Below are 27,127 nucleotides of genomic sequence, written 5' to 3'. Positions count from 1 at the left end.
GCCTCCTCGAATTCTGCAGCACTGCTGGTCACAGCTGACCTCCAGCTGGAGCGCTCAAGGGCCAGGGCCTCCCAGTTCTCAGTGTCTATGCCAGAGTTTTTAAGGTTGGCTTTGAGCCCATCTTTAAATCTCTTTTCCTGCCCACCAACATTCCGTTTTCCGTTCTTGAGTTCGGAGTAGAGCAACTGCTTTGGGAGACGGTGGTCAGGCATCCGGACAACGTGGCCTGTCCAGCGGAGTTGATGTTGGAGGACCATCGCTTCAATGCTGGTGGTCTTTGCTTCCTCCAGCACGCTGACGTTTGTCCGCTTGTCTTCCCAGGAGATTTGCAGGATTTTCCGGAGGCAGCGCTGATGGAATCGTTCCAGGAGCTGCATGTGACGTCTGTAGACAGTCCACGTCTCACAGGCATAGAGCAGGGTTGGGAGGACAATAGCTTTATAGACAAGCACCTTAGTATCCCTACGGATGTCCCGGTCCTCAAACACTCTCTGCTTCATTCGGGAAAATGCTGCACTTGCAGAGCTCAGGCGGTGTTGTATTTCGGCGTCGATGTTGACTTTGGTGGAGAGGTGGCTGCCAAGGTAGCGGAAATGGTCGACATTTTCTAATGTTACACCATTAAGCTGTATCTCTGGCATTGGAGAGGGGATGGCTGGTGACTGCTGGAACAGCACTTTGGTTTTCTCGATGTTCAGTGACAGGCCAAGCTTTGTGTATGCTTCTGCAAAGGTGTTGAGAGTGGCTTGTAGATCTTCTTCTGAATGCGCACAGACGACATTGTCATCAGCATACTGGAGTTCTATAACAGATGTTGTTGTGACCTTGGTTTTGGCTTTCAGTCTGCTGAGGTTAAATAGCTCGCCGTCTGTCCGATAGATGATTTCCACTCCGGTGGGAAGCTTCCCATCAACAAGGTGAAGTATCATGGCGATGAAGATGGAGAATAAAGTTGGGGCAATAACACATCCCTGTTTGACACCCGATTCCACCTTAAATGGGTCACTTTGGGAGCCATTGCTGTCCAAGACTGTTGCCATCATGTCATCATGGAGGAGCCGCAGGATGTTCACAAATTTGCTTGGGCACCCGATTTTTTGGAGGATGGTCCAGAGAGCGCTGCGATTCACTGTGTCGAATGCCTTTGCAAGGTCGATGAATGCCATGTACAGAGGTTGGTTTTGTTCCCTGCATTTTTCTTGGAGCTGTCGTGCAGTGAAGATCATGTCCACAGTTCCTCTGGAGGGGCGGAAGCCGTTCTGGGATTCTGGGAGGGTGTCTTCTGAGAGGGGCAGAAGGCGGTTTGCAAGGATTCTTGCGAGGATTTTCCCAGCGGAGGTTAGAAGGGAGATACCTCGATAGTTTCCGCAGTCTGTTCTTTCCCCTTTTTTGAAGAGGGTGATGATGGTGGCATCCTTGAAGTCTGCTGGGATTTTCTCGGTCACCCACACTTTTTCTATGAGCTGGTGGAGTTGGTGTGTCAGCGCAGGTCCTCCCTCTTTAAAGATTTCAGCAGGGATCCCATCCGGTCCGCTGGCTTTGTTGTTCTTTTGTTGGCTGATGGCATTGCTGACTTCTTCCAAACTAGGCAGTGCTGCAAGCTCATCCCTGGTTTGTTGTTGCGGGATTTGTGAGAGGACCTCTTCGGCCACACTGGAGCTGCGGTTTAGGGGGCTTTGGTAGTGTTCTTTCCAACGTAGTGCAATTGCGTTTTGGTCCTTCAGGAGTTTGGTTCCGTCTGATGAGCGTAGAGGCTGTATGCCATGGTTTCTTGGCCCAGATCCACAGCTGTTTTAATGCATTGCAATGTTTTCTTGCTAAATTTGTAAATACAGTAATTACTGCATAACGTTACCATGTATTAAACTGCTTTTTCTGTTGATTCGTTGAAAAACATGATGTTTTGGTACTCAATTTGTAAAATCATAATGTAATTTGATATTTAATAGACTTTTCCTTAATCCCTCCTTATTATCCAACATTTTTGCTTATCCAACGTTCTGCCGGACCGTTTACGTTGGATAAGTGAGACTCTACTGTAGCTGCCAATTTATCTGGCCATTTAACCTCCTCAACTAGTCCTCCTTTTCTCCTTCCCTCTCTTCCACTGCTTGTATCTATCTGCCTTTTGGCACTAAGAATAGTACTTTGAGGTTTCTTCACAATTGTCTTTCCTATTGGCCTCTTCATAATGTATTTCCTTTTTTCTCCTTTGTCTTTTTGAATCTACCATATCCTTACTAATGTCTGGGATGCCTGCTTCTCAAGTTTCCTACTTTCTGGAGTCTCTTTCCAGTTTCCATCTAACTCTTGCAAATCATATTCATTCAGACCAAACTTGACAGCCTTTCTTTCCCTCATGGAGGTTGATCTGCAACTGCTTGGAGCCCCTGAGCAACTGAACAGCTTGTGCTGTCAGATAATGTGCCAAGCATTGCCTTCAAGATTTAAGGCTTTAGGCACAACATAATCTTAATTCTGTTTTATTAATGAACCCTGAACAAATAATTTAACACATAATAAAACTGTGGTCCAAATTATGTAGGCTGATAATTGAAATGGTAGGTGGATTCCTCCTGTGGAGGGAAAGCTTGAACGCTTTTCCATCATTGCAGTTCTGTGGTTGTTTTGTGGTGAGAGTCAAACATTTCACTGGAATTTAATTCAGGACCTATATATGTTTTATTAAACATGATAGGAACTTGAATGGACCTGGAAAAATCCGCTGATTCAGTGACATGGAGTATTGTTTAAATCAGGGGTCCCCAAACTACGGCCCGCGGGCCGTATGCGGCCCGCCAAGGGCCTTTATCCGGCCCGCGCGGCCTGTCCTGGCCTGTCCAAAGCCCCTCGCCGCCGCCGCCGCCAATGGCGTCTGCTCTGCTGCGCTTCTCCCTCCACAGGCTTCTCCTTCCACAGGGGATGGAGAAGGCTGTGGAGAGAGAAGCGCTCTCTGCTCTCCCGCGGAGAACAGAGAGCACAGCAGAGCGGGCGCCATTCCTCTGTAACAGGAAATCCCTGGTGGCGCGAATGGTGGAGGCGGCGCCGGGTGGGCGTGGCCAGGGAAGCCAGCATCGCTTGGCCACGCCCACCCGGCGCCGCCTCCACCATTCGCGCCACCAGGGATTTCCTGTTACAGAGGAATGGCGCCCGCTCTGCTGCACTTCTCCCTCCACAGGCTTCTCCATCCCGTGTGGAAGGAGAAGCCTGTGGAGGGAGAAGCACAGCAGAGCGGGCGCCATTCATTCCTCTGTAACACACGATCCCTGGTGGCAAGGAAGGCGTGCGCAAATGGTGGAGGCGGCGCCGGGTGGGCGTGGCCAAGCGATGCTTGCATCCCGGACTGGAAGCCTGGCCACGCCCACCCGGCGCCGCCTCCACCATTTGCGCACGCCTTCCTTGCCACCAGGGATCGTGTGTTACAGAGGAATGAATGGCGTCCACTCTGCTGTGCTCTCTGTTCTCCGTGGGAGAGCAGAGAGCGCTTCTCCCTCCACAGGCTTCTCCATCCTGCTCTGGAAAGGTTTGGCCCAATTCTATTGTTGATGAGGTTCAGAATGCTCTGTGATTGTAGGTGAACTACAAATCCCAGCAACTACAACTCCCAAATGTCAAGATTCTATTTCCCCCATACTCCACCCGTGTTCACATTTGGGCATATGGAATATTCGTGCCAAGTTTGGGCCAGATCTTTCATTGAATCCACAGTGATTTATGGAGGCAGGTGAACTACCACTCCCAAACTCAAGGTCAATGCCCACCAAACCCTTCCAGTATTTTCTGTTGTTCATGGGAGTTCTGTGTACCAAGACTGGTTCAATTCCATCATTGGTGGAGTTTAGAATGCTCTTTGATTGCAGGTGAACTATAAATCCCAGCAAATACAACCCCCAAATGCCACCAGTGTTCACATTTGGGCATACTGAGTATCAGTGCCAAGTTTGGTCCAGATCCATCCTTGTTTGAGTCCACAGTGATCTCTGGATGTAGGTGAACTACAACTCTAAAACCAAAGGACACTGCCCACCAAACCCTTCCAGTATTTTCTGTTGGTCATGGGAGAACTGTGTGCTAAGTTTGGTTCAATTCCATCATTGATGGGGTTCAGAATGTTCTTTGATTATAGGTAAACTATAAATCCCAGCAACTACAACTCCCAAATGACAAAATCAATTTTTTTGAGTGAAGGACATACATTGGGTTGTTAGGTATCCAGTGGTTTTTTAGTTCTGTTAATCCCACAAACGAACATTACATTTTTATTTATATAGATTTATTTCCTATATTTATACCCTGCCCTTCTCCCCCTGAAAGGGGACTCATGCTTACATATTCCAAAAACCACTTTCAAAAAGACAGAAAATAGAATGCTTTCCTCATTTTAATTGGAACTATTTTATCTCCAGAAATGCTAAAACGATGCTTTATGTTCAGATTGTAACAATAAAAATACATCATGCATATCAGATACTTACATTACAATTCATAACAGTAGCAAAATAGGACATATGCAATTTGGTCATCATTTTTTAAAAAAAACTATAGTTCGGCCCTCCAACGGTCTGGGGGACAGTAATCCGGCCCCCCATTTAAAAAGTTTGAGGACCCCTGGTTTAAATAGTGTAAGATGAGATGAAACAAAAGGTCATGACTCTAATGTTTATAACTCTGCCATTTACCCCAAGCATATAAATTACTACCAGACTGTTAATGGCTTTCAACAATGCCAATGCATTTTGGACCAAAAGGCATTTTTGGAATAATGTATAGTATTCTGTATACTATAAACAGTTGAATAACAAATCAGTCATGGCCTGCTTTTTGTTGTTTTTGCCATCTTTTCCCAAACTCCTAAGAACCATTCCTAGCAAACAAACAAAGCCACAGGAATGACGACAGTTGGGAAATATAAACTGATGTGGTTGCGGTTTCTCTCAGAGGGCTAGTGGCTTGTATTAGTAGAACAGCTCTTCCACATCACTAAAATTGTGTGTCAGTCTTTCTGTTATAACCCCAAACCTCTGTGAAAAAAAGCAATTTACAAAGGTTACAGAAAAAAAGTTAAGTAAAAACAATTTAAATTGTAATAGCAGCCTCACCATTCATATGTGATTTGTCACACACAGGGTGAAAGATAAATGATAGTAGGAGAAGGAATAATAGTATAGAGCAGGCTGTTTAGTCTAGTTTGAGTTCCCCCCATGGATGCCAATATCCACAGATGCTCAAGTATTGTTGTATACAGTAGCATAATAAAATATACTCCCATGTACAAAATGGTGAAATCAAGGCTTGCTTTTGGGGTTTTAAAAAAGTATTTTCAAGCTGTGGGTGGTTAAACCCACCAATACAAAATCTGTGGATATGGAGGGCTGTTTATTTTCATTTTTATGAACAATGGCAATACAGGTTTCTGTTTCTGTCATAACACCAAGCCTGTAAAATCTAGATATCTGAAAATTAATATGCATGATAGTGGAATGCTCAACCTGTGCACCTCAAGTTTATTTAGTTTTAAAATGTGCTAATTTTAATAAATGTATTATTTAATAAATTTTTAAAAAGCCATAACCTTCAGTATCATCTTATGTCACTAGATGTCAGACATCCCTAACCACAACATAGAAAATGTGGATTAATATTTCAAATGCAGACTATTTCCACATGAGGATGTGGAAAACTTTATGACAATAACAGGGTTTAAATCTGATGATTGTGCATGTGTATTTACTCCATGGTTGATAAAATATATTTTATCATTTTTGTTGCTTCTAATGGTAAAGGTAAGGGTAAAGGTTTCCCTGACATTAAGTCTAGTCATGTCCAACTCTGGGGGGTGATGCTCATTTCCATTTTTAAGCCAAAGAGCAGGCATTGTCCATAGACACCTCCTAGGTCATGTGGCCAGCATGACTGCATGGAACACCATTATCTTCCCACCAGAGTGGTATCTATTGATCACATTTGCATGTTTTCGAACTGCACGGTTGGCAGAAGCCAGGGCTAACAGGAGGAGCTCACCCTGCTCCCTGGATTCGAACTGCTGACCTTTTGGTTAGCAAGTTCAGCAGCTCAGCGGTTTAACCCACTGCACCACCAGGGGCTCCATTGTTGCTTCTACTTAACATAAAAGAGCACATAAAAATTATAGCTATTCATTTAATGCATTTTTTGATAATCTAAATACAAGAGTAACAAATTTCCTAACTGTACTTCTAGATTAGGTGTTTTCTACTGATTGGACATCAGATATCTAAGTTTAGATTCAATGTGTTATATCCTTCTGTTACTCCAGCTATAGTTAAGAAATACAGCTGCATGAGAAGAAACTGTTTACACTGGTAGAAGTCACTTTTTCAAACAAGAAGTTCTCTACTCAAAGAGAAGGGGGAAAGTTGCAGGAAGTGTTAGAAGAGCAACAACACTTAGCATTGAAGAGTGAAGAATGCCTCAGATAGATTACATTAGCACACTGAGTAACTTTCCTATCTTAGAATGGAGTTCCTGTAATAAAGCTTTTATTTGTTTCTCCAAGCCATTGCTATCATTGCAACATAATCAGGATTTCTAATCACGGCACATATTCTCTTCCAGGAAGAAGCTGAGTTTTTACCACAATGATGTTTACTTCTGAGTCAAGGCACCAAGAAGCTCCAATGGAGGAGGGGTAATCCAGATTTTACTCTGGATTTTAGTAGGAGTTATTCAAGGTGCTGATTCTATTTTGGGTTCAGTAGCCTGGACAACTCCTTCAAATTCAAGCTACAACCCAAAGCAGATTAACTGCCCTATGACATAAGAGCTACCAGCTTCCACCACCGGTAAAAAGATTAAGATCCAGGGTCATGCTAACCAATCTCTTCTTGGGTAGCACATTTCCCCTTCCTTGTAGCCCCACATCCCTCCAAATTGCTTCAGGGTTTTCTGCAACAGGGCTACTGGGCAGAGGAGCAATATGATATCTTATTGGTGGATGGACATAGTTAAATATAATCCACTGCAAGATTTTGTCAACAGGAATGGGATTGCCAAAATTTTGGGAAGAATACAGCAATGTACTGTCTGGAATTGCCATTTTAATTACTTTTGCAGAGGCTAGTGGAAAGCTATGGCACGGCACTGTTAAAGAGACCTTGTGTAGAATCAGTTTGGAAAAATTGCAGTTACTAACGATGGATTTTACACATTTGCTTCTTTACATTCACCTGTATGTATATGTGTTAGTAGGTAAAATAATTTAGTTGGAAGGTTTCACCCAATTCAGAGAAGTAACATTATATGAATTTGGTATTATCATGTTATTTTGCAAAGTAAGAAATGGAACAAAAGAAGGATATGCATGCTACTGTCCTGAGATTTTAGTACTTCCCTCCCCTCCCTCTCTCTTACACATACACATTTTTATATCCATTTGTTGACAATGCATATTTCTATTTGTGGTTGTTAATATGTTTTTTTTTAGAAAACGACAGTAGCTAGGAGGTCTGTCTGTTGAGGTAATGATTTTAATTGATAGAATTATGGGCGGAACCAACTAGAAGCTTATGTCAACACTGACATAGGGACGGACACATAGACCCACATTCCTTTGGGAGGGGGGGACACCTGTCATTTCCAAAGTCAGAAGGACTGTAAAATAATATTCAATATTTTATTAGCTTCAATGTTAGATTGAAATGCACAGGGTTGACTGACAGACCCTCTGAGTGTCATTAATGATTCCTTCATGAGTCCATTTCAAGGCCAAGGTGCAACTTTATGGCACAGTCTGACACTCTAGGACAGGTCATCTTGGTTAAAAAGTTGTAAAGGGATTAAAACTGATGGTGGAGGAAAACCCCTGAGACAAAATTCTTGGCAGTTTTCTACTTCATGCAGAGTTGCTTCAGGTCACAAAGGTCCTGTAAATAGCCAAGTAATGGCTGGTTCCTCAGCAGGCATAGACATGTGGTTTGAGTTTGCAAAATTATTCAGAAGCATGCTGTGAGATAGCTACTGATAACAAGCAGATGTGAAGCATGCTTTTCAAGAGGTGGGGGAAGTAAGACGGGGAGCTGCAGTAGATGTTTGTTAAGTCTGATTTTAGTAGGCATGATATAATTCCCAAAGTAAATCCTTTTGGCATTGGTGTAAGATTGAGGGATACAGAAAGCATTTTCAAGGGAAACGTTGTAAATGCTTTTGGCACTAGTGTAAGCTTTAGATATAGATACGACAGATTCGAGGGGAAATGTAGTGTCACTTTCCTGCAGATCTAAGATTTCAGAAATTGTATATGGGTACAGAGTTCTTTATGATCTTATCTCAAAAACAAGCAAAAAGCCATTCTTCATTGATACCATAAACAAGATTATATATATTTCATTATGCTTATGGTCTAAATGTTAGAGTGTTTTGATAATATACTTGCACAGCGATTATTTAAAATTTAAAAGATTGAAATTCCACCCTGATCCTACATAATTTTATTCATAGGAAAGTTTCCAAACATGGCCTAAACCCCCTCATGGAGCAATCATCTTTAGTGTTTCAGGCTGGAGTCACTATTTACTACACTGATGCTACACTGAAATCCCACAGTATGTTGGCTTAAATGATATGAAAGCAATACTTTCCTTCACATGATATAAATTGTATATATTACGTTTGTTTCCAGAAGGTACAAAATTCATCTGAACAAATTTTACAGGAAATGAAAAAAAAACATGCTGAAGATATATGCATTCTTTTGCTATAGAATGCCATTTTCCAAGCCCTGTACCAAAGTGTTTTTATACATTTTGATAGTTTTGATCTGTGCAGAATATTCAAATCCTCGGCAACAATGCACTACCACCTATAACTCATTTTTCAATTTCTTATGTATTCATTACCTTTTGGAAACAAACTCCACATATGTGGACACCTTATTGTGGTATAGAACCACACTGTACATCAGGGCTGAGAACCATGAGGCTCACCAGATGCTTCAGCATCACAGCCAATATTGGGAGTTGTAGTACAATAGTATTGGGAGGTATTATGGACAGTAATCTAAGAATGGAGTAACATTCTAGTATGGTAAGCTATTTCAGATCTATATTGTTTGTTTCCTCCCAGGAGACCTAAAAACCCATTCTCCTGATTTGTTGTTGTTCAGTCGTTCAGTCGTCTCCGACTCTTCGTGACCTCATGGACCAGTCCACGCCAGAGCTCCCTGTTGGCCGTCACCACGCCCAGCTCCTTCAAGGTCAATCCAGTCACTTCAAGGATGCCATCCATCCATCTTGCCCTTGGTTGGCCCCTCTTGCCTTCCACTTTCCCCAGCATAATTGTCTTCTATAGGCTTTGCTGTCTCCTCATGATGTGGCCAAAGTACTTCAACTTTGTCTCTAGTATCCTTCCCTCCAATGAGCAGTCGGGCTTTATTTCCTGGAGGATGGACTGGTTGGATCTTCTCGCAGTCCAAGGCACTCTCAGAAGTTTCCTCCAGCACCACAGCTCAAAAGCATCGATCTTCCTTCGCTCAGCCTTCCCTAAGGTCCAGCTCTCACATCCGTAGGTTACTACAGGGAATACCATGGCTTTGACTAGGCGGATCTTTGTTGCCAGTGTGATGTCTCTACTCTTTATTATTTTATCGAGACTGGACATTGCTCTCCTCCCAAGAAGTAAGCGTCTTCTGATTTCCTGGCCACAGTCTGCATCTGCAGTAATCTTTGCACCTAGAAATACAAAGTCTGTCATGGCCTCCACGTTTTCTCCCTCTATTTCCCAGTTGTCAATCATTCTTGTTGCCATAATCTTGGTTTTTTTATGTTTAGCTGCAATTCTCCTGATACAAAATAGCATATGGGATCCCCATGGTTCCTACACATTTGCCAAACAACAAGATGTTTGGAAAAGCAAGAAAACTTCTGTGAGGGGGATAAGCAAAAGAGAACAGATTGGAAATGATTAAGCGCAAACAAAGCCATCTTTGTAAATTTTATTTAGGGTTGAATAATATATTTATTGGCTAACTAAAATATCAGAAAAAGAGTGCAGTCCGTTGAGATGTTTGAACCTCGTTTCTTCCTCATCTTCTGATTTTTGTGCCCTATCAAATGATGACTTGTTACATAGTAGTGATCCATTAAAGGTAATTCTCAAACCAAAATATTTTTTTGTGTTTGGATCATACAACTGTGGGTTACACAGTTTTCATTTGTTTACTAATGGAAATACTATTATTAGCCATCTGAGGAAGAATCTTCCCCAAGAGAAGGAACTTTTCTCTCCATAGAACTGTAGTTCTCTGGGACTCCATTTCTTTCATCCACAAGGTATAGATGCTATTTTTCTTTTACCTTTTTCACCTCATAAAAAATTTGTAGATGAAAATATTGCTCCTTTACTTCTGCTCCAGGCCATTCAAGAAATCTATGTGCTTGATCCAAGGCAGTTGACAGTTGACTAGGGTTTGCGGTCAGGCTGTGGTCCACCCAGAAAAGACAGATTGAGAGCGGTTCCAGACAAGACTTTAATTTGTGCCCAATTGTGTTTTTAAAATCCAATTGGACCTGCATTACAATCCACACATGCCCCAGAAAGCTCATGCATTTGGGGGGGGGGGGTCCTGATGCCCTGCTGGCATGGCATGATGCTATTTTTTTAGCATCATGCCAAAAGGTTATGATGTTTGTGAAAGTTTAGTGGTCCAGTTTTCGCCCATGAGTGATACATGTTTCCTAAATGTCAGGGGGGGGGGGTGATCTAATCTCAGTGGAAAGGGAGTTCCACAGCCAAGGGGCCACCACAAAGAAGGTCCTGTCTGCCATCCCCAACAGCCAAGCCTGTAAGGAGGGCAGAACCAAGAGCAAGACCTCCTCAACTGATTTTAATGCTCTAACTAGCTTGTAGAGGGAGATGCATTCGGATAGGTAAGCTGGACTGGAACCATTTAGGGATTTATATGCTAAAATCAGCACTTTGAATTGTGCTCAGTAGCAAACTAGCAGCTGGTGGAGCTGGCTCAACAGAGGGGTTGTATGCTCCCTGTGAACCGCTCCAGTTAGAAACCTGGCTGCTGTCCGTTGGACTACTTGAAACTTCTGAACAGTCTTCAGAGGCAACACACGTAGAGAATGATTATCTTTTCAATCACACAATGTTACATTTAATGTTGCATTTCTGTTAATTTGCTTCCTTTGTTTTTACATACAAAATATTGCCATTTCAATACTGGACAAGACTTGTTAAATAGATGAGCAAAAAAGCCCAACTGGACAAGAAAATAAGAAAGCTGGATCAATCAAATGTAGACAATATGGTTTTGTTTGGGAAAACAGGTTTGGGCACAGCTCCTGCAGGGCAGAATGGGTTCTGAATATATATGCACTGTCTGTCACATATATATATGGAATTACACTAGAAGTTACCTGTTCTGACTTACATATAAATTCAACTTAAGAACAAACCTACAGGACCTACCTTGATCGTAACTTGGGGACTGCCTGTAGCATGTTTACCTCTGGAGCTGAAATGTAAAGTAATTAAATTAAATTTGAAGCCACAGAGAATTTATGAGCTGTAAAAACAAACAATTTTTAAAGTTTGTTAGCTGATCTGTCAAAAGAACAGTTAAGAAATAAGTTTGTTATAGAATAGACACGTGTTTAATGTCAGGAGATTATGCATGAAGAATATATAATACTGTGATGCTTGAAATACCGTTTCCAACAATAATCAGACATTTCAACATTTCTTTAAACTGCTGTTTCTTTTCCAGAATATGTCTAGCATGCAATATCCTTTGGGAGGATAACCCCAAACAGCAACATATGTTTGTAGTTTTGTTACTAAGGAACATAGTTAACACTACTAATATTTAGAAACAGATTTTCACTTTAAAAGAACTCATGACTATTCAGCCAATAAACAATTTATGATTCTTTCAAATACGTCATTTATTGGGCCCCTCCCATTCTTTGCAAGTTTTTGTTCATTTCTAATTTCAAGTTTACAGAATGCACCAGATCCGTCATCATTTCATTAACTAATGTTCCCCAGGGTTCAGGTTCTAGCTATTCTGATTAATAGACATATGCATAAGAACATACAAAATTTGTGTCCTGTAATGCATCCAAAAACAACTTTAATGTTGGATTCTTTGATACATTTTAGGTGATGTTAAACTTTGTTCCCTGTTGGAGAATAAAGACTAGCCATTGTTATCAGTGCTTTAGTGCCCTCTAATGTGAACTATTCTGCTGTGCCATGCCAAGGATGAAAGATCGGAAATTAAAATTTGGCGGAATCACAATGCATTTGAAGAAGTGTATGTGTATAGGATAAAAATTAAATGTAAGAGAACAGGGTTAGTTAGAGCCACTGAATCAATTGAAACTTAATTCAGTTAAATTAATTCAATTAGTGTGTTCTAGCAGGGACTCAAAACTGAATTTAAGTCTATATCTTATACTTGAGAACAAAGACCCAAGAAGAAGGAGACGTGTGCGCGAAATTGGTTCCTAGCGTTTCTACCATTTCTTTGGTGTCTTCTGTTTCTTTGGAAGCACAAAACAGGAAGCCACCCCCCCCCCCCAATGAAAATCTGCTCACATGAAAGCCTACTTTCGTGTGTACCTGAACTTGCCTCCTTGCCTTGGAAAGAGAGTGCATGTGTGGTGGGGCAGGCAGGCCCTGAGCTTGGCTGCAGGCAGTCTCTGGGCCTTCCTGCACACCCCTCCACACACACACACTCAGATAATGTAGCAGGACATGTGTGGCAGGTCAGGCAGGAAAGCAGGCCTGGAGTTTGACTGCAGTTATGCTCCAGGGCTGCCTGCATGCCCCGCCACACATACACTCTCAAAGAGCACCTGAGCGCCGCTTACTCTAGAGCAGTGGTTCTCAACCTGTGGGTCCCCAGGTGTTTTGGCCTACAACTCCCAGAAATCCCAGCCAGTTTACCAACTGTTAGGATTTCTGGGAGTTGAAGGCCAAAAACATCTAGGGACCCCAGGTTGAGAACCACTGCTCTAGAGTATGCAGGCACTGGCAGGAATGTGCGCTTTCTAGGCATGCCTGCACGTCCTGCCACACATGCACTCTCTTTCCAAGAAGAGTGTGTGTGTGGCAGGGCATGCAGGCAGGCCCGGAAAGCATGCACACCTGCCGGTGCCTACAGCTGAGTGCCTCTTATTCTAGAGTGGAAACAGCAGGTGTGAGGTAAGAAGAACGCATGCTGGGAAGGAGAGCAAATGGGTGGGAAGCCTTCCCGCCCGCCCCCGCCCTCCATAATAGTCTAATTTTTTGGCCCAACCCTCCCAATTGTGGGAGGCTTACAAAAAATGGATTGGGGCCCCAACAAAAATCAGTTTATCCCAAATGCACATGTCTGCAGTGAAGTCTGTTTAAAGAACAGGCTTGCAGGTTAGCATAGTTCTGTTAAAAGGCAAATTTTGTAGTTTAAAGTATGAAAAAGACTTCTGTCTTGGGTATTTGGTGAAGAAATCCAAACTTGCAAAGTCTAATTGATTCAAGGTGAATACTGCATAATCATCTTTTTATCCTTAATTAAGAATACAGTAAGATGATGGACTTCTTTTGCCCAATAGAAATCTGATTTCAGCTTTCTTGCTGAAAAATATTTAAGAGTGGCAGTGTGGACTCAGATATTTCAGTTGAAAGCAAATATTATGGATTCTTCTACCTTGATATCCTGGGTTATATGGCTGTGTGGAAGGGCCCTGACAGTCGTGGAACAAGACCTTCTCAAGGAAAAACTCGCTAGGTATGGTATGAATGACTAACCCCTTTCCCTCATCCCTCTTTACCCCCTTCCCTCATTAACTATGTACATAGAAATATAGCTATTCAAAAAATCTAATAAATCTGAAAATGTCTAGTCTTACCATGTTGGATAAGATATACTCAACCTGTATCAGGTAAACAAAGATGGCTCAGGGTTGTTGCTCATTGCAGTAGAAACAGTACTGGGCTAGACAAATAATCTGACCACATCTGCCACGAATTCCTATGTAATTGATACAGCATGCTGCTGCCCAGCTCTTTAACAGCATAAATGTAAAATAACAATTTAAAGGAGAAATGCCATGGGTAATATTGTGCTGGTTATTTAATTTTCTCATTTATAAATCCTCTGTGACTCAAAATCACCCAGGAGACCTGGGAAGCAGTATTTGAACATTCTGTATGGGTAACATATGGGAAGGAGATTCTTGGGGAGATGTTTATGTGCATTTGAATAGTTTGCACGGTTGGGATGGGGAGGAATTAATTTGGTTAGCATTTCAATAGAATATCTGCAATTAACAATTGTCACATTATTATGCAAACCAGAATATAATTATCCCCAGTTTTCACAGATCCCACATTTTGCAATGAAGTTTGCAAATCATAAAATGCCCAGCAATTGTGTACGCAAAGACATATGTTAGGGGAAATTGTACTTTTATACGCTTTTCTTCTAGTGTTTTCATTTTAGCGGGGGGGGGAGAGAAGATACAAAATCCATCCACTGGAGAAATACATACAAAATTGTTTTCATTGGGAAAAATGCTTACAGAAATGCGAAACATTTGCAAAGTGATGTGAAAACAAGGAATGCCTTGAAGGGAATCTCCTCTTTTGGAGGTTTTAAACAGAGTCTGGTTGACCATTTGTTTGGAGTACTTCGTGTATTCCTGTATGGCAGGGCGTTGAACTGGATGCCCTTGAAGTCTCTTCCAACACTATGATTGTATAATGATGGAATAATTGCGCTTAAAAAATAGATATTTTAGAAGCCCAAAGGAACTTGTGTTGTTGAAGGATTTCATGGCCAGAATAACTGGGTTGCTGTATGTTTTTCGGGCTGTATGGCCATGTTCCAGAAGCATTCAGTGCTTCTGGAACATGGCCATACAGCCCGAAAAACTTACAGCACCCCATCTATTCCTTGTTTGTGTATGGTTCCCTAGCAGACCAACACAGTTTGTTTTGATTATATTTAACTAAGTTGCACACGTTTAAGTCATATAATTTTTGTAGAAAACAGCTAAACATATGATAACATTTATAAACACATCAAGAGGACTTTAAAGCTTAGTTCCATATTTTCTTAGGACTAGAAAAGATGTCTAGTTTTTTTTCTTTATAATGGATGGCAATTTGTGATTGACACCACATGTCTGAAATCCTGTAAAGAATTATTCCATATCCATAGCCACGTGTTTGTCTAATGAAAATATCTTCCCTAAATTAAATGTTGCTTTAATTGCATCCACTTCTTTTGTATTTTTAAAACAATAGTTTTTAAAAGCCGTAGCTATGGTTTAAACTATTAGTTCCAGGTCCTGCTATGGCCATTGGTTAGGTAGGTCCCTGTTCTGTGATCTACTCACTTCCCCGGCCCCCTGCTACCTCACTGTACTAGCCCTGGTCCAGCCCTCTTATAGCTATTCAGCAGGCCCTGGTAATGAATATTTTGGGCCATTAGTTAGGGCCCTGTTTCTGCACTTTACCCACTTCCCTGGCCCTATGTTTTCCCTTAAAACTGTGCACCAGGCCTTAGAAATAATTCCAAATCCTACCCTGACCATCAGGCAGGACCATGCTTGCACCTTACCCCCTCCCCCCTCCCCCGGGTCCTAGTCTACTTCAAGTTCTGCAAGTCCAACACCCTCATAGTTGTTGAGGCCCACTCTGGAACTCTGGCCATTGATAACTGAACTGCCCCAATGTAAAATTTACATATGTATGTGTCAAGACCCAGGCGGACCAGCAAGGCAAGACAGCAGTTAAGGAGTTAAACAAAGGTCTTTAATGTCAATTAACATAAGAAAAGGGGCTCTTAAAAGCAGAGCGGTAAACACAAAAGGGCTTGCAGCCAGCAAGAATGTAAACAAACCAAGTCCCAGTCAGTCCTCGCTGGGAAAAGGAAAGCAGCAATAACACAGGCAGTAAGGCTTGAAGTCAGCGGCAAAAACTCAGTCCATTCCAAATCCAAACAAAACAGCAAACAGCAATCCGCATGAGGAGCGGTCCAACGAAGTCACCAAGGGATAAGCAGGAGCGTAGAGTGGTCAGGCAGTCCGAGGGTCAGGGCAGGAGATAAGACTCACGAATCCAGTTCCGGCAAGGTCGTCCACACAATCAGGAATCCACGAAGCTGTAAGCAGGAGCTCAGGGCAAGAGTTAAACACAAGGCACACGGTAACACGACACTTTGAACTCTGCAACTAGACTGCTCCCAAACTGCTCCTTAAATCTCGTCCGAGTCGCTGGAGTCACTTCCAGGTGCATCCATTTCCACAGGTGAATCACGACTTCTCCACTGCTGCCATTCTGTACTTCGGACTGCATCCTGCAAAGTAGTATCTGAAACCCAAGTGTCAGTAAAACCCTGGAACTCATCACTAGAAGTGGGAGCATTAACCACATCTAACACTTCCTGGACCTTGGTCCAATCCAGCTCTTCCTCTTCGCTGTCAAAGTCCTCACAATCAGCTACATCTTTAAGGCGTTTAGAAACAGATTCCTCATCACTATCCGAGCTGCGTGCTACTCGCTTTACACCGCGGTAATCCTCCACCTCCATTTCCTCGCGAGTAAACCCCTCAAAATCCTCCTCATCCGTAGGCTCTAGGAACAAGTCTCTAATACGCTTCAGCTGTTGCTGAGCGTCTTCCTCTTCCAAACCTCGTTTCCTTCTACTACTACTAGTAGGTACATGAGACAGACGCTGAGTCACAACAGTATGTCTATTATATAGTACGATGTTTTGTTTTTTATGATTTTTTATTCGGTATGTCTGTATATAAGTGCAATGCTTTACCTATGTTGGAAGCTGCCCTGAGTCACCTCAGGGAGACAGAGCGGTATACAAATAATGTATTATTATTATTATTATTATTATTATTAAAATTTGGTAAGATTTGCCTTTTAAAATGCCTTTTAAAATAATTTAGGATGTCAGTTCAACCTTAGGACATTTCTGTGGCTTGACAATGTTCTGTAACAAATCTATACTTTCTTCAGATTGAAACATGACAGTCAGAAAGGACCTAATATCTGAGAATTGAGCAATGGGCAGTTTAGACATTCTTGCTTTTGTTTATTTTCCCATGTTGGGCTCAACTTGTCTCCTTCTGTCCTTTCAATTAAGATACTTTATTTTGAATTTAATCACAGTAGAGCATTGTCTAGTGGTTCCATATAATTAAATGACTGTGGCTGTTGAAGTGTATAATTAGATTTTTTAACAATTCATGCTATAACCCTGACTGACAATGAGCAAGAACAAAGCCATAAGCAAAAAATGACTAATTGAGATACTCTGGTCAAGCTGGATAATGGGGATTCTTCTCCTCTTGATGAAAAGATTTGTGTACATTACTTGTAATCAAAAGTATTTCCTTTGTTGAAACTCTTCCAGACAAAGTAATGGCATTCTTTTAGGACAATTTATTATGCCAAATCTAGAAGAAAGGAATTATGAAGGAGCAGAGAATATGACCTGCTACTTTCGTCAAAGTGTTCTTCATGTGTATGGGTTAAGACACAAATGACCTTCTGAGGCATTGGTGGGAAAATAGAATTAAAATTGTTGTGAAGCTGAGAAGCATGTAAACCTCTATGCTTTGTCTAAAAGTTAACTTCTTTGGGGCCATTAGCATGAGTCTTCTGGTGTCAATAGTGCCTTTAGTACATATACCATAATACTCTTAATTCAACATTTTTGAGTCAAGTTACCTTCTCCATTTCAAATCCTGAAATTTGGGTTGGGAAAGCTATTGTTTTGTTATTGCTGTTTAGATCAGTGGTTCTCAACCTGTGGGTCCCCAGATGTTTTGGCCTTCAACTCCCAGAAATCCCAACAGCTGGCAAACTGGATGGGATTTCTGGGAGTTGTAGGCACCTGGGGACCCACAGGTTGAGAACCACTGGTTTAGATTCTGTATTTTCATGGCCATTCCTTCAATGTCTTGTAATATAGCAGATTCATCTTCTTTAATAGATCTAACGTGTATCAAAAGTGCATTGGAAAGCTTGCCTGCAACATTGAGTTCCAGAATGAGCTGGAAGTTCAATCAAAACTTTCACTAAAGGGAATTTCTGTATCTTTGAATGGGACCACACTTGGTCTGAGAGTATGCAATAGGATGTAGCAAAGGAGATGGTCTCTTAAAAAGTAAAGGTCCAAATTACTTATGCACTTATTCTTTCCCAGTTGGCAACCCTTTTGGACTGAGATTTTTTATGTGACTTCAGGTATAAAAATCAAACATTTACTGATAACAAATGAGCATTTGCAAGACCTCACAACCTCTGAGGGTGCCTGCCATAGATGCAGGTGAAACTTCAGGAAAGAATGCTTCTGGAACATGGCCATACAGCCTGGAAAGCTCACAACAACCCAGCATTTGCAAGGCTTGCTAAACAGAGTCCACTATAAACATTTCACAACAGATTCAGGTAAATGTCTAAAATAACCACAACATTATGTTCAGAAGAAGAAAAATCAGGACCCCAGCATTAAGCTAAGGAGACTCCATTTGGAGTGGGAACCCACACTTTAAGAAGCAGCGGTTTAGCCACCATTTTCCATGCTCTGCTAATAGATATATTGACAGATTTACCAGCATATATTCCTTCTGCAGCTTACTTCTATGCATACACACATGCACACTGCTCAAATCACTTTAAAGTTTCACAAATTGTTTTGGTTTAGTACAATGACCTGTCAAAAAGGAAAATGCAAATAAATACATAGTTCTGTTGTACACATCAATTTTTGACCATGCTAGATCACAGCCATTGTACAAATAAAAACTAAATGCTTTTTTGCTCTTACTCAGAGACATTAGCTTTCAATAGACTTCTCTGGTATCCATTTCCAGAGCACTTCATTCTCTGGAAGTAAGGCCTGGCATTGAACCAAATGGTACTTGTTTTATTTGTTTTAACTTATAAAATCCATAAAGAAAAGATCTGGCAATTACTTTGCTGTCATATGGTCCTAAAGCTTTGAAAGGTATAATAAATATAGGAATTACAGGAATCCATCCAAATATGTATCACTTGATAACCCCAGACCATTCCCATGCATTATGCACACTGACAATATGAAACATATTACATTAATAAGTTCTACAAACTAATGATATGTCAGTTGGTCTTGATTCACTAGGTAAAACAGCCAGGCTTTCTTATAAAGATGTTTAAAACCCTTCAGATGGATTGAAATTGTTGACTGCTGAGTGTTAACAATGAGCAGTCAGCAAACTTGGCACACAGAACTCCCATGACCAACAGAAAATACTGGAAGGGTTTGGTGGGCATTGACCTTGAGTTTTGGAGTTGTAGTCCATCTACATCCAGGGAGTTTTGTAGACTCAAACAATGAATACTCAATTTGCCCAAATGTGAACACTGGTGGAGTTTGCTCTCCCCTCCCTGCTTGGAGTCTCAGAAACAACCGTCCCCTTGGCTGAGAGTCCAGCCAATCACAGCAGGAAGGGGGCTTTTGGTGGGCGGATTCACCATCTGTTTCCAAAAAGGAAGAGAAGGACTGACGGAGAGATCTTCAGCCTTCTCTGCCAAAAGGGTTTCTAAGCATCAGAAATATGTGTTTTCTGATGGTCGTTGACGACCCCTCTGACACTCTCCTCATGACCCTCCCAGGGGTCCCTACCCCCAGGTTGAGAAACACTGCTCTACAGAAAAACCTTCTAATCGTGTTTGGTAGGGGGAGTATGCTTAGAATATGCCCATGACCTTTCACTTATCTATTTGTGAATTGTTTAATTTACATCCTTCTTCTCATCCAGCATGGGAATCAAGACCATGTACAAAGTATAAGATTTACATGTATACATACCTTCTTTTGAAATCATGTCAGGAAGTGAGGCAGAACATCAGCGAAAAGTGTTCTGCCTCTTTTTCATGTACTGTTCTGTCCTAGTTTCCTGGAGCAAATTAGACTGTTGTTCATGTTGTTAGACAATTCACTGCATATATCTGTTCTACTTAATCCTATCAAGTTGCATACTACATTAACCATCATGGTTATCTCCTATGGCATTCTAAGATTCGTAATCTGCTTGAGATACTGAGAATTCTTTGCTCTACGACTGAAGTATAGCACAGTATATAGTTCATTCATAGAGTATTTTATGTCACCCTTCTTCCAAGATTTTTTCCCACTCAGATGACTGTTATATTGATTCAGCTAATCTCTTCAAATTAGTACTAACAATTGGATTTCGGCAGAAATCATCTTCAATTTTGTTTAATGTTAGTGGGTTTTTTTGTTTTTTGTTTGTTTGTTTTTTTGTTTGTTTTTTGTTTTGTTTTGTTTTGGGTTTTTTTTTGTTTTTGTTTTTGTTTTGTTGTTTTTTGCTTTCATATCAGCTAGTGAAATTATACTTCTTTAGCCGGTATTCTTTAGCTGGTATTGCACCACCTGACACCCATCAGGAAATAGCAGCCTGTAGTGAAAGGACCAAGGCATTGACATCTCTGGCTCATCCTCTATTTGGATATCTGCCAGCCAGCCAATGCCTTAAATCAAGAAATATCTTCTAAGATCTACAGAGATACTCGGCAAGTGAGAGTCCAAAAGTGGCAAGTTAAAACCCGGAACCTCAATCAGTGGCTAATACCAGATGGCTATGATATCATAGCCATCACTGAAACCTGGTGGGATGACTCCTATCGCTGGAATGTAGATATTGAGGGGTATAACCTCTTTCACAGAAACCGAACAAAGGGGAGAGGAGGCGGAGTAGCCTTATATGTCAAAAACTCTTATACTGCAGAAGAAATTCAAGACAGCAATCTGGGAAACCAGCTTGAAATCATCTGGATAAGAATCAAGGGAACTGGGACTCAAAAAGATGTCGTTGTAGGCGTCTACTACAGACCCCCAAGCCAGGAGGAAGATCTTGATGAAGTCTTCTGCCAACAGTTGACCAAACAGGCACAGAAAAGAGATGTAGTAGTCATGGGCGATTTCAACTATCCCGATATTTGCTGGAAAACAAACTCGGCCAAGAGTACAAGGTCCAACAAATTCCTCGCTTGCCTTGCAGACAATTTCATGGTCCAGAAGGTAGAAGAGGCAACAAGGGGATTGGCTACTCTTGATCTCATCCTAACAAATGCGGAGGACCTGATCGATGCGGTCGAAGTGGTAGGATCCTTAGGGGCAAGTGACCATGTGCTCCTGCAATTTGAGGTACAAAGGAAGGCCGAAACTAAGACAAGTCAAACCCGCATTTTGGACTTTAGGAGAGCTGATTTCCAAAAAATGAAGGAAACGCTGAGCAGCATTCCGTGGACACAGATACTAAAAGACAAGGGAGTTACGGAGTGAAATACTCAAGGCGCAATTGCAAACCGTGCCAACAAAGAGAAAAAATAGGACAAGTGCAAAGAAGCCAGAATGGATGTCCAAAGAACTTCTAACTATGCTAAGACACAAAAGGGACATGCACAAGAAGTGGAAAAAGGGAGAAATCACCAAAGAAGAATTCAAACAAATAGCCAACACCTGTAGGGAAAAGGTCCGCAAAGCTAAAGCAAAAAACGAGCTCAGACTTGCCAGGGACATTAAAAACAATAAAAAGGGCTTCTATTCTTATGTCAGTAGAAAAAGGAAAAACAAGGAGGCGATAGGACCTCTTCGAGGAGAAGATGGGGCAATGCTGACAGGGGATAGGGAAAAGGCAGAACTACTTAATGCCTTCTTTGCCTCGGTCTTCTCACAAAAAGAGAGTCTTCAACCTCAGCAAGATGGAGTGGATGAGGGATTGGAGGACATCCAACCCCAAATTGGGAAAGAAGTCGTCCAGGAATACCTGGCCGCTCTTAATGAGTTCAAGTCCCCAGGGCCAGATCAACTACACCCAAGAGTATTGAAGGAACTAGCGGAAGTCATTTCGGAACCATTGGCAACCATCTTTGAGAGTTCTTGGAGAACGGGAGAAGTTCCAGCAGATTGGAGGAGGGCCAATGTGGTCCCAATCTTCAAGAAGGGAAAAAAGGACGACCCAAACAACTACCGTCCGGTCAGCCTCACGTCGATACCGGGCAAGATTCTGGAAAAGATTGTTAAGGAAGCGGTCTGCAAACACTTAGAAACAAATGCAGTCATCGCTAATAGTCAACATGGATTTATCAAAAACAAGTCATGCCAGATTAATCTGATCTCTTTCTTCGATAGAGCTACAAGCTGGGTAGATGCGGGGAATGCCGTGGATGTAGCGTACCTGGATTTCAGTAAGGCCTTTGACAAGGTCCCCCATGACCTTCTGGCAAGGAAACTAGTCCAATGTGGGCTAGGCAAAACTACGGTGAGGTGGATCTGTAATTGGTTAAGTGGACGAACACAGAGAGTGCTCACTAATGCTTCCTCTTCATCTTGGAAAGAAGTGACGAGCGGAGTGCCGCAGGGTTCCGTCCTGGGCCCGGTCCTGTTCAACATCTTTATTAATGACTTAGATGAAGGGCTAGAAGGCATGATCATCAAGTTTGCAGACGACACCAAATTGGGAGGGATAGCCAATAGTCCAGAGGACAGGAGCAGAATTCAAAACGATCTTGACAGATTAGAGAGATGGGCCAAAACTAACAAAATGAAGTTCAACAGTGACAAATGCAAGATACTCCACTTTGGCAGAAAAAATGAAATGCAAGATACAGAATGGGGGATGCCTGGCTCGAGAGCAGTACGTGTGAAAAAGATCTTGGAGTCCTCGTGGACAACAAGTTAAACATGAGCCAACAATGTGATGTGGCGGCAAAAAAAGCCAATGGGATTTTGGCCTGCATCAATAGGAGCACAGTGTCTAGATCTAAGGAAGTAATGCTACCCCTCTATTCTGCTTTGGTTAGACCACACCTGGAATATTGTGTCCAATTCTGGGCACCACAATTCAAGAGAGATATTGACAAGCTGGAATGTGTCCAGAGGAGGGCGACTAAAATGATCAAGGGTCTGGAGAACAAGCCCTATGAGGAGCGGCTTAGGGAACTGGGCATGTTTAGCCTGAAGAAGAGAAGGCTGAGAGGAGATATGATAGCCATGTATAAATATGTGAGAGGAAGCCACAGGGAGGAGGGAGCAAGCTTGTTTTCTGCTTCCTTGGAGACTAGGACGCGGAACAATGGCTTCAAACTACAAGAGAGGAGATTCCATCTGAACATTAGGAAGAACTTCCTGACTGTGAGAGCCGTTCAGCAGTGGAACTCTCTGCCCCGGAGTGTGGTGGAGGCTCCTTCTTTGGAAGCTTTTAAGCAGAGGCTGGATGGCCATTTGTCAGGGGTGATTTGAATGCAATATTCCTGCTTCTTGGCAGGGGGTTGGACTGGATGGCCCATGAGGTCTCTTCCAACTCTTTGATTCTATGATTCTATGATTCTTGAGCACACAGAAGTCTGTGCAACTTAAAAGGCACAGAACAGGCTGTGCTCTGGCACCACAAAATGCAGAGCCAAACTTAAGAAATGGGGCCACAAAGTGGAGTCCACTACATGTGACTGTGGAGAAGAGCAAACCACAGACCACTTACTACAATGCAGTCTGAGCCCTGCCACATGCACAATGGAGGACCTTCTTACAGTGACGCCAGAGGCACTCCAAGTGGCTATCTTCTTGTCAAAGGAAATCTAGTATTATGCCAAGTTTTTAACTTCGTTTGTGGTTTTTCTATATGTTATAACTGTATTCTCATTTTGCTTCTGTCACAATAAATAAAATCTCAGCTAGTAAAGCAAGTCTCACTAAAACAATCCACAGATAATTCTTAACAATTATATCCACATGACTAATGAGTCTGGAGAAGGAAAAAAATATACCAGTGAGCCTCTCCTTAATGAAAAGAAGTGGAAATGGTTGCTCAGTCTTCAGTAGTAAAACTGTTTGTCTGTAGTTGGAGGGGGGGGGGGGGAATCTGCAGATGGAGACCCCCCACATGAGAACAAAGTCCTCAGTCAATGGAATGTAATACTAGAAAAACAAATACTACAAAGGCTACTAACAGGAGGATGCCTTTCTAGCTTGTTTTTTTGTGTCCGTCTTGGCTCCTGGAGAAAGGGGGTCCCCAAAACATGTGTACCAGCTGGATCCCTTTGTACTGAGCTCCAGTCTGTTTAGCCAGATGTCTTCCCAACAGTGACAAAGGAAAAACAGAGCTCTAGTTATAATAAGTCAGGAAACAGAAAAGTGTGTCAAGTGAATGGAGGCCTATTGTGTCCCATCTGATTTTTATTAAATGTTGTTTAAGTCATCAATGAGAAATGCACAACATCCGGAAGTGACCCCGACTCTCTGGTATGCTCAACCAGTGACAAAGGCCTGGGAGCAGCTCGGCATTAAAGCCATGTGCTCAGATTGCATAACAGAGTGCATAAAGCGTGGAACAGTAACAACAAATGAAAATCTGATGCAGACCAATCTCAGTTCTGCGTGACTTAACATATGACCTCTTCGGTGGAAAATGTATGGAGTACTAATCTTACAATGCTTTAATAAATGGCTTGCTAATGCAGCATTAGGAATCTCTTCAAGAATAATACAATTCAGAGAGTTCTGCTTTTCTCATAACAAAACAATCACATAATGAAGGCCTGGACCAGTTGTGCATGTTGAAATCCTTACATTTTAATAGGAGGTATAGGCAGTGAGGAAAATCCAGGGCAGGAATATATCATTTCAATTGAAGTAAAAACCTTGAGTATAATTGCATCTGTGATAAAAGTGAATGCTGCTACCTTGTGTCATGCTGCAATTTCATCGCTTGTATTTGAACATCAGTAATTCCAAACTATGGTCTCTCATCAAATTCCTTTGTTCCCTTCTCCAAGGAGAGCACAATCCAAAACCCTGCTTCCCCTTTAGCACAGGCCCCTTTCCACACAGCTGAATAAAATCCCACATTATTTGCTATGAATTGGGATATATGACAGTGTGAACTAAGATAATCCAGTTCAAAGCAGATATTGTGGGTTATTCTGCTTTGATATTCTGGGTTATATGGCTGTGTGGAAGGGCCCATAGTGACAGTTTAGTGTATTCTCCAGAGCTACCCATAGCTAACTGGCCACATTGTTTTCTGAATTCAGGTATAGTATATAAAAAAAGTTTACTCTGCCACCAATATACTTAAAAAACAAAAAGGAACTAAGCCACACAGCTATGACAGCGAACGATTATACTGGCATTAGCATTATGTACAAATGCATCCAATGTTTTTAAGAAAGTTGTTTCACATACAAAAGTGCATCAGAAATACTGTTCTGAATTGTGCACAGACTATTACTGTCTTTCAGATGGCAGGCATCCTCGGATGGACCTCACAACCTCTGAGGATACCTGCCATAGATGCAGACAAAATGTCAGGAGAGAATGCTTCTAGAACATGGCCATATAGCCCGAAAAACCTACAACAAACCAAGGTACATGCCCATAGAAAACATGGAGAGGAGAAAGACAATCAATTGGGGCCACAATGCTAAGCAATCCTAAACCAGCACATAAGCTGTACTGATAACAGTAAATCTTCTTTCTACATAACATGCATAGGACTGCACTGTAAATCATCCTATCGAAAGTTTTTTTGGTTCTTTGTTTCTATAGATATTCGTATGAACAGCTCTTTCTTTTCAAAGTAACGTGATATGTTAGTAACTGTAGCATTTGTCTAGCTCTTGTTATGTACATGCTTTTATTTTCAGAACAGTTTGTCAGAAAGAACTAAATACGGAAAATGCAGAGAGCCAGTATTAAAAGTCTTAATTTTCTTTTGCAGGTATTCAAGAAGGAACACAATGCACCAAGTGTAAAAGTAACTGGGCGCTGAAGTTTTCCATCATACTTTTGTATATATTATGTGCCCTACTAACAATAACAGTAGCCATTCTGGGATACAAAGGTATGTATCACATATGTATAATGCTTGTTGCCTTTTTAACAGGATTTCAAGAAAAAGGAAATAAATCAAATGACTATATTAGTTCAACAGTTGTATTACAGAACTCTCTATTCTGATGTGTCTGTCAGTATTAGAAGTGTTACTGTCAAGCATTTCTTAATGAACATTAACTCCATACTGTACAAGTATATTAATGGGTTTGTGACACTTTTGAAATTACTTTATTTATAAATTCTGTCTACAATGTAGGACATTAGAGGACGTTTACCATCGCTACAGCATCAGCTCAGTTACTACAGCCTTAACCCACAGAAAATACATATATGTTCTAGACCAGGCATGGGCAAACTTCCTAACTTGGGGGCCGCATGGTGGGCCAGAGCGGGATGGGCAAGCCGGGAGGGAAGGGGTTCTCCCCAAATCCCCTCCCTGCCCTTTCTTCCCCTTTCTCTTCTCTTTTGGAGGCAGAAAGTTGAAGGAAATATGAGAAATGTTTGGATCCCAAAAGGATTGGCCTTGATCAGGATGAGATGGTGGACGGGAGAGAAAAAGTGTATCCATGAGACCCCGTATTGCCTACTCCTGATATAGAATCTTAGAATCCTAGATCTGGAGAAGTCCCCCAAGGGCCATCCAGTCCGACCCCCTGCCATGCAGGAAGACACAATCAAAGCACTATCTATCAACATCCTCTGCGCAAAAGCCTCCATCACACTCACAGGAAGCCTATGCCACTCTCCAACAGCTCTTACTCTCAGGAAGTTATTCCTAATCTTTTCAGACAAATCTTTTTTTCTTGCTATTTGAACCCATTGTGCCCTGGTCTCTAGAACAACAGAAAGTCAGTTTCCCCCTTCCTCCTTTCCCCTTTTAAATCTTGAAACATGGTTCTCATATTCCCCCTCCCTCTACCTTCTCTTCTCTCAGCTAAACATTCCCAGGAGGAAAGCAGAAAAGAAAAAGAGAGGGAAGGGAGGAAGGAAGGAAGGAAGGAAGGAAGGAAGGAAGGAAGGAAGGAAGGAAGGAAGAGGAAAGAGAGAGGGGGAAGGAGTTCCCTCTTCAGCCTCCTTCCCCCTCTCTCTTTCTCCTTCCTTCCTTCCTTCCTTCCTTCCTTCCTTCCTTCCTTCCTTCCTTCCTTCCTTCCTTCCTTCCTTCCTTCCACCCTTCCCTCTCTTTTTCTTTTCTGCTTTCCTCCTGGGGAATGTTTAGCTGAGAGAAGAGAAGGA

General features: G+C 41.9%; 1 protein-coding gene across 1 annotated transcript in view; it reads left to right on the top strand.

Moving 5' to 3' along the window:
- The window catches only part of COLEC12 (collectin subfamily member 12), a 106,660-nt gene that overhangs the window by 61,393 nt on the left and 18,140 nt on the right, over positions 1 to 27,127 (top strand). Inside the window, exon 3 of the mRNA XM_060775144.2 lies at positions 25,779 to 25,901. Coding sequence (XP_060631127.2) covers positions 25,779 to 25,901 — 123 coding nt within the window. The remainder of the gene's footprint in view (positions 1 to 25,778; positions 25,902 to 27,127) is intronic.

The sequence above is a fragment of the Anolis sagrei genome, chromosome 4 (genome assembly GCF_037176765.1).
Source record: "Anolis sagrei isolate rAnoSag1 chromosome 4, rAnoSag1.mat, whole genome shotgun sequence".
Classification (NCBI taxonomy): Eukaryota; Metazoa; Chordata; class Lepidosauria; order Squamata; family Dactyloidae; genus Anolis; species Anolis sagrei.
The sequence above is the reverse complement of the archived record's forward strand: the minus strand, read 5'-3'. Positions and strand labels throughout refer to the sequence as shown.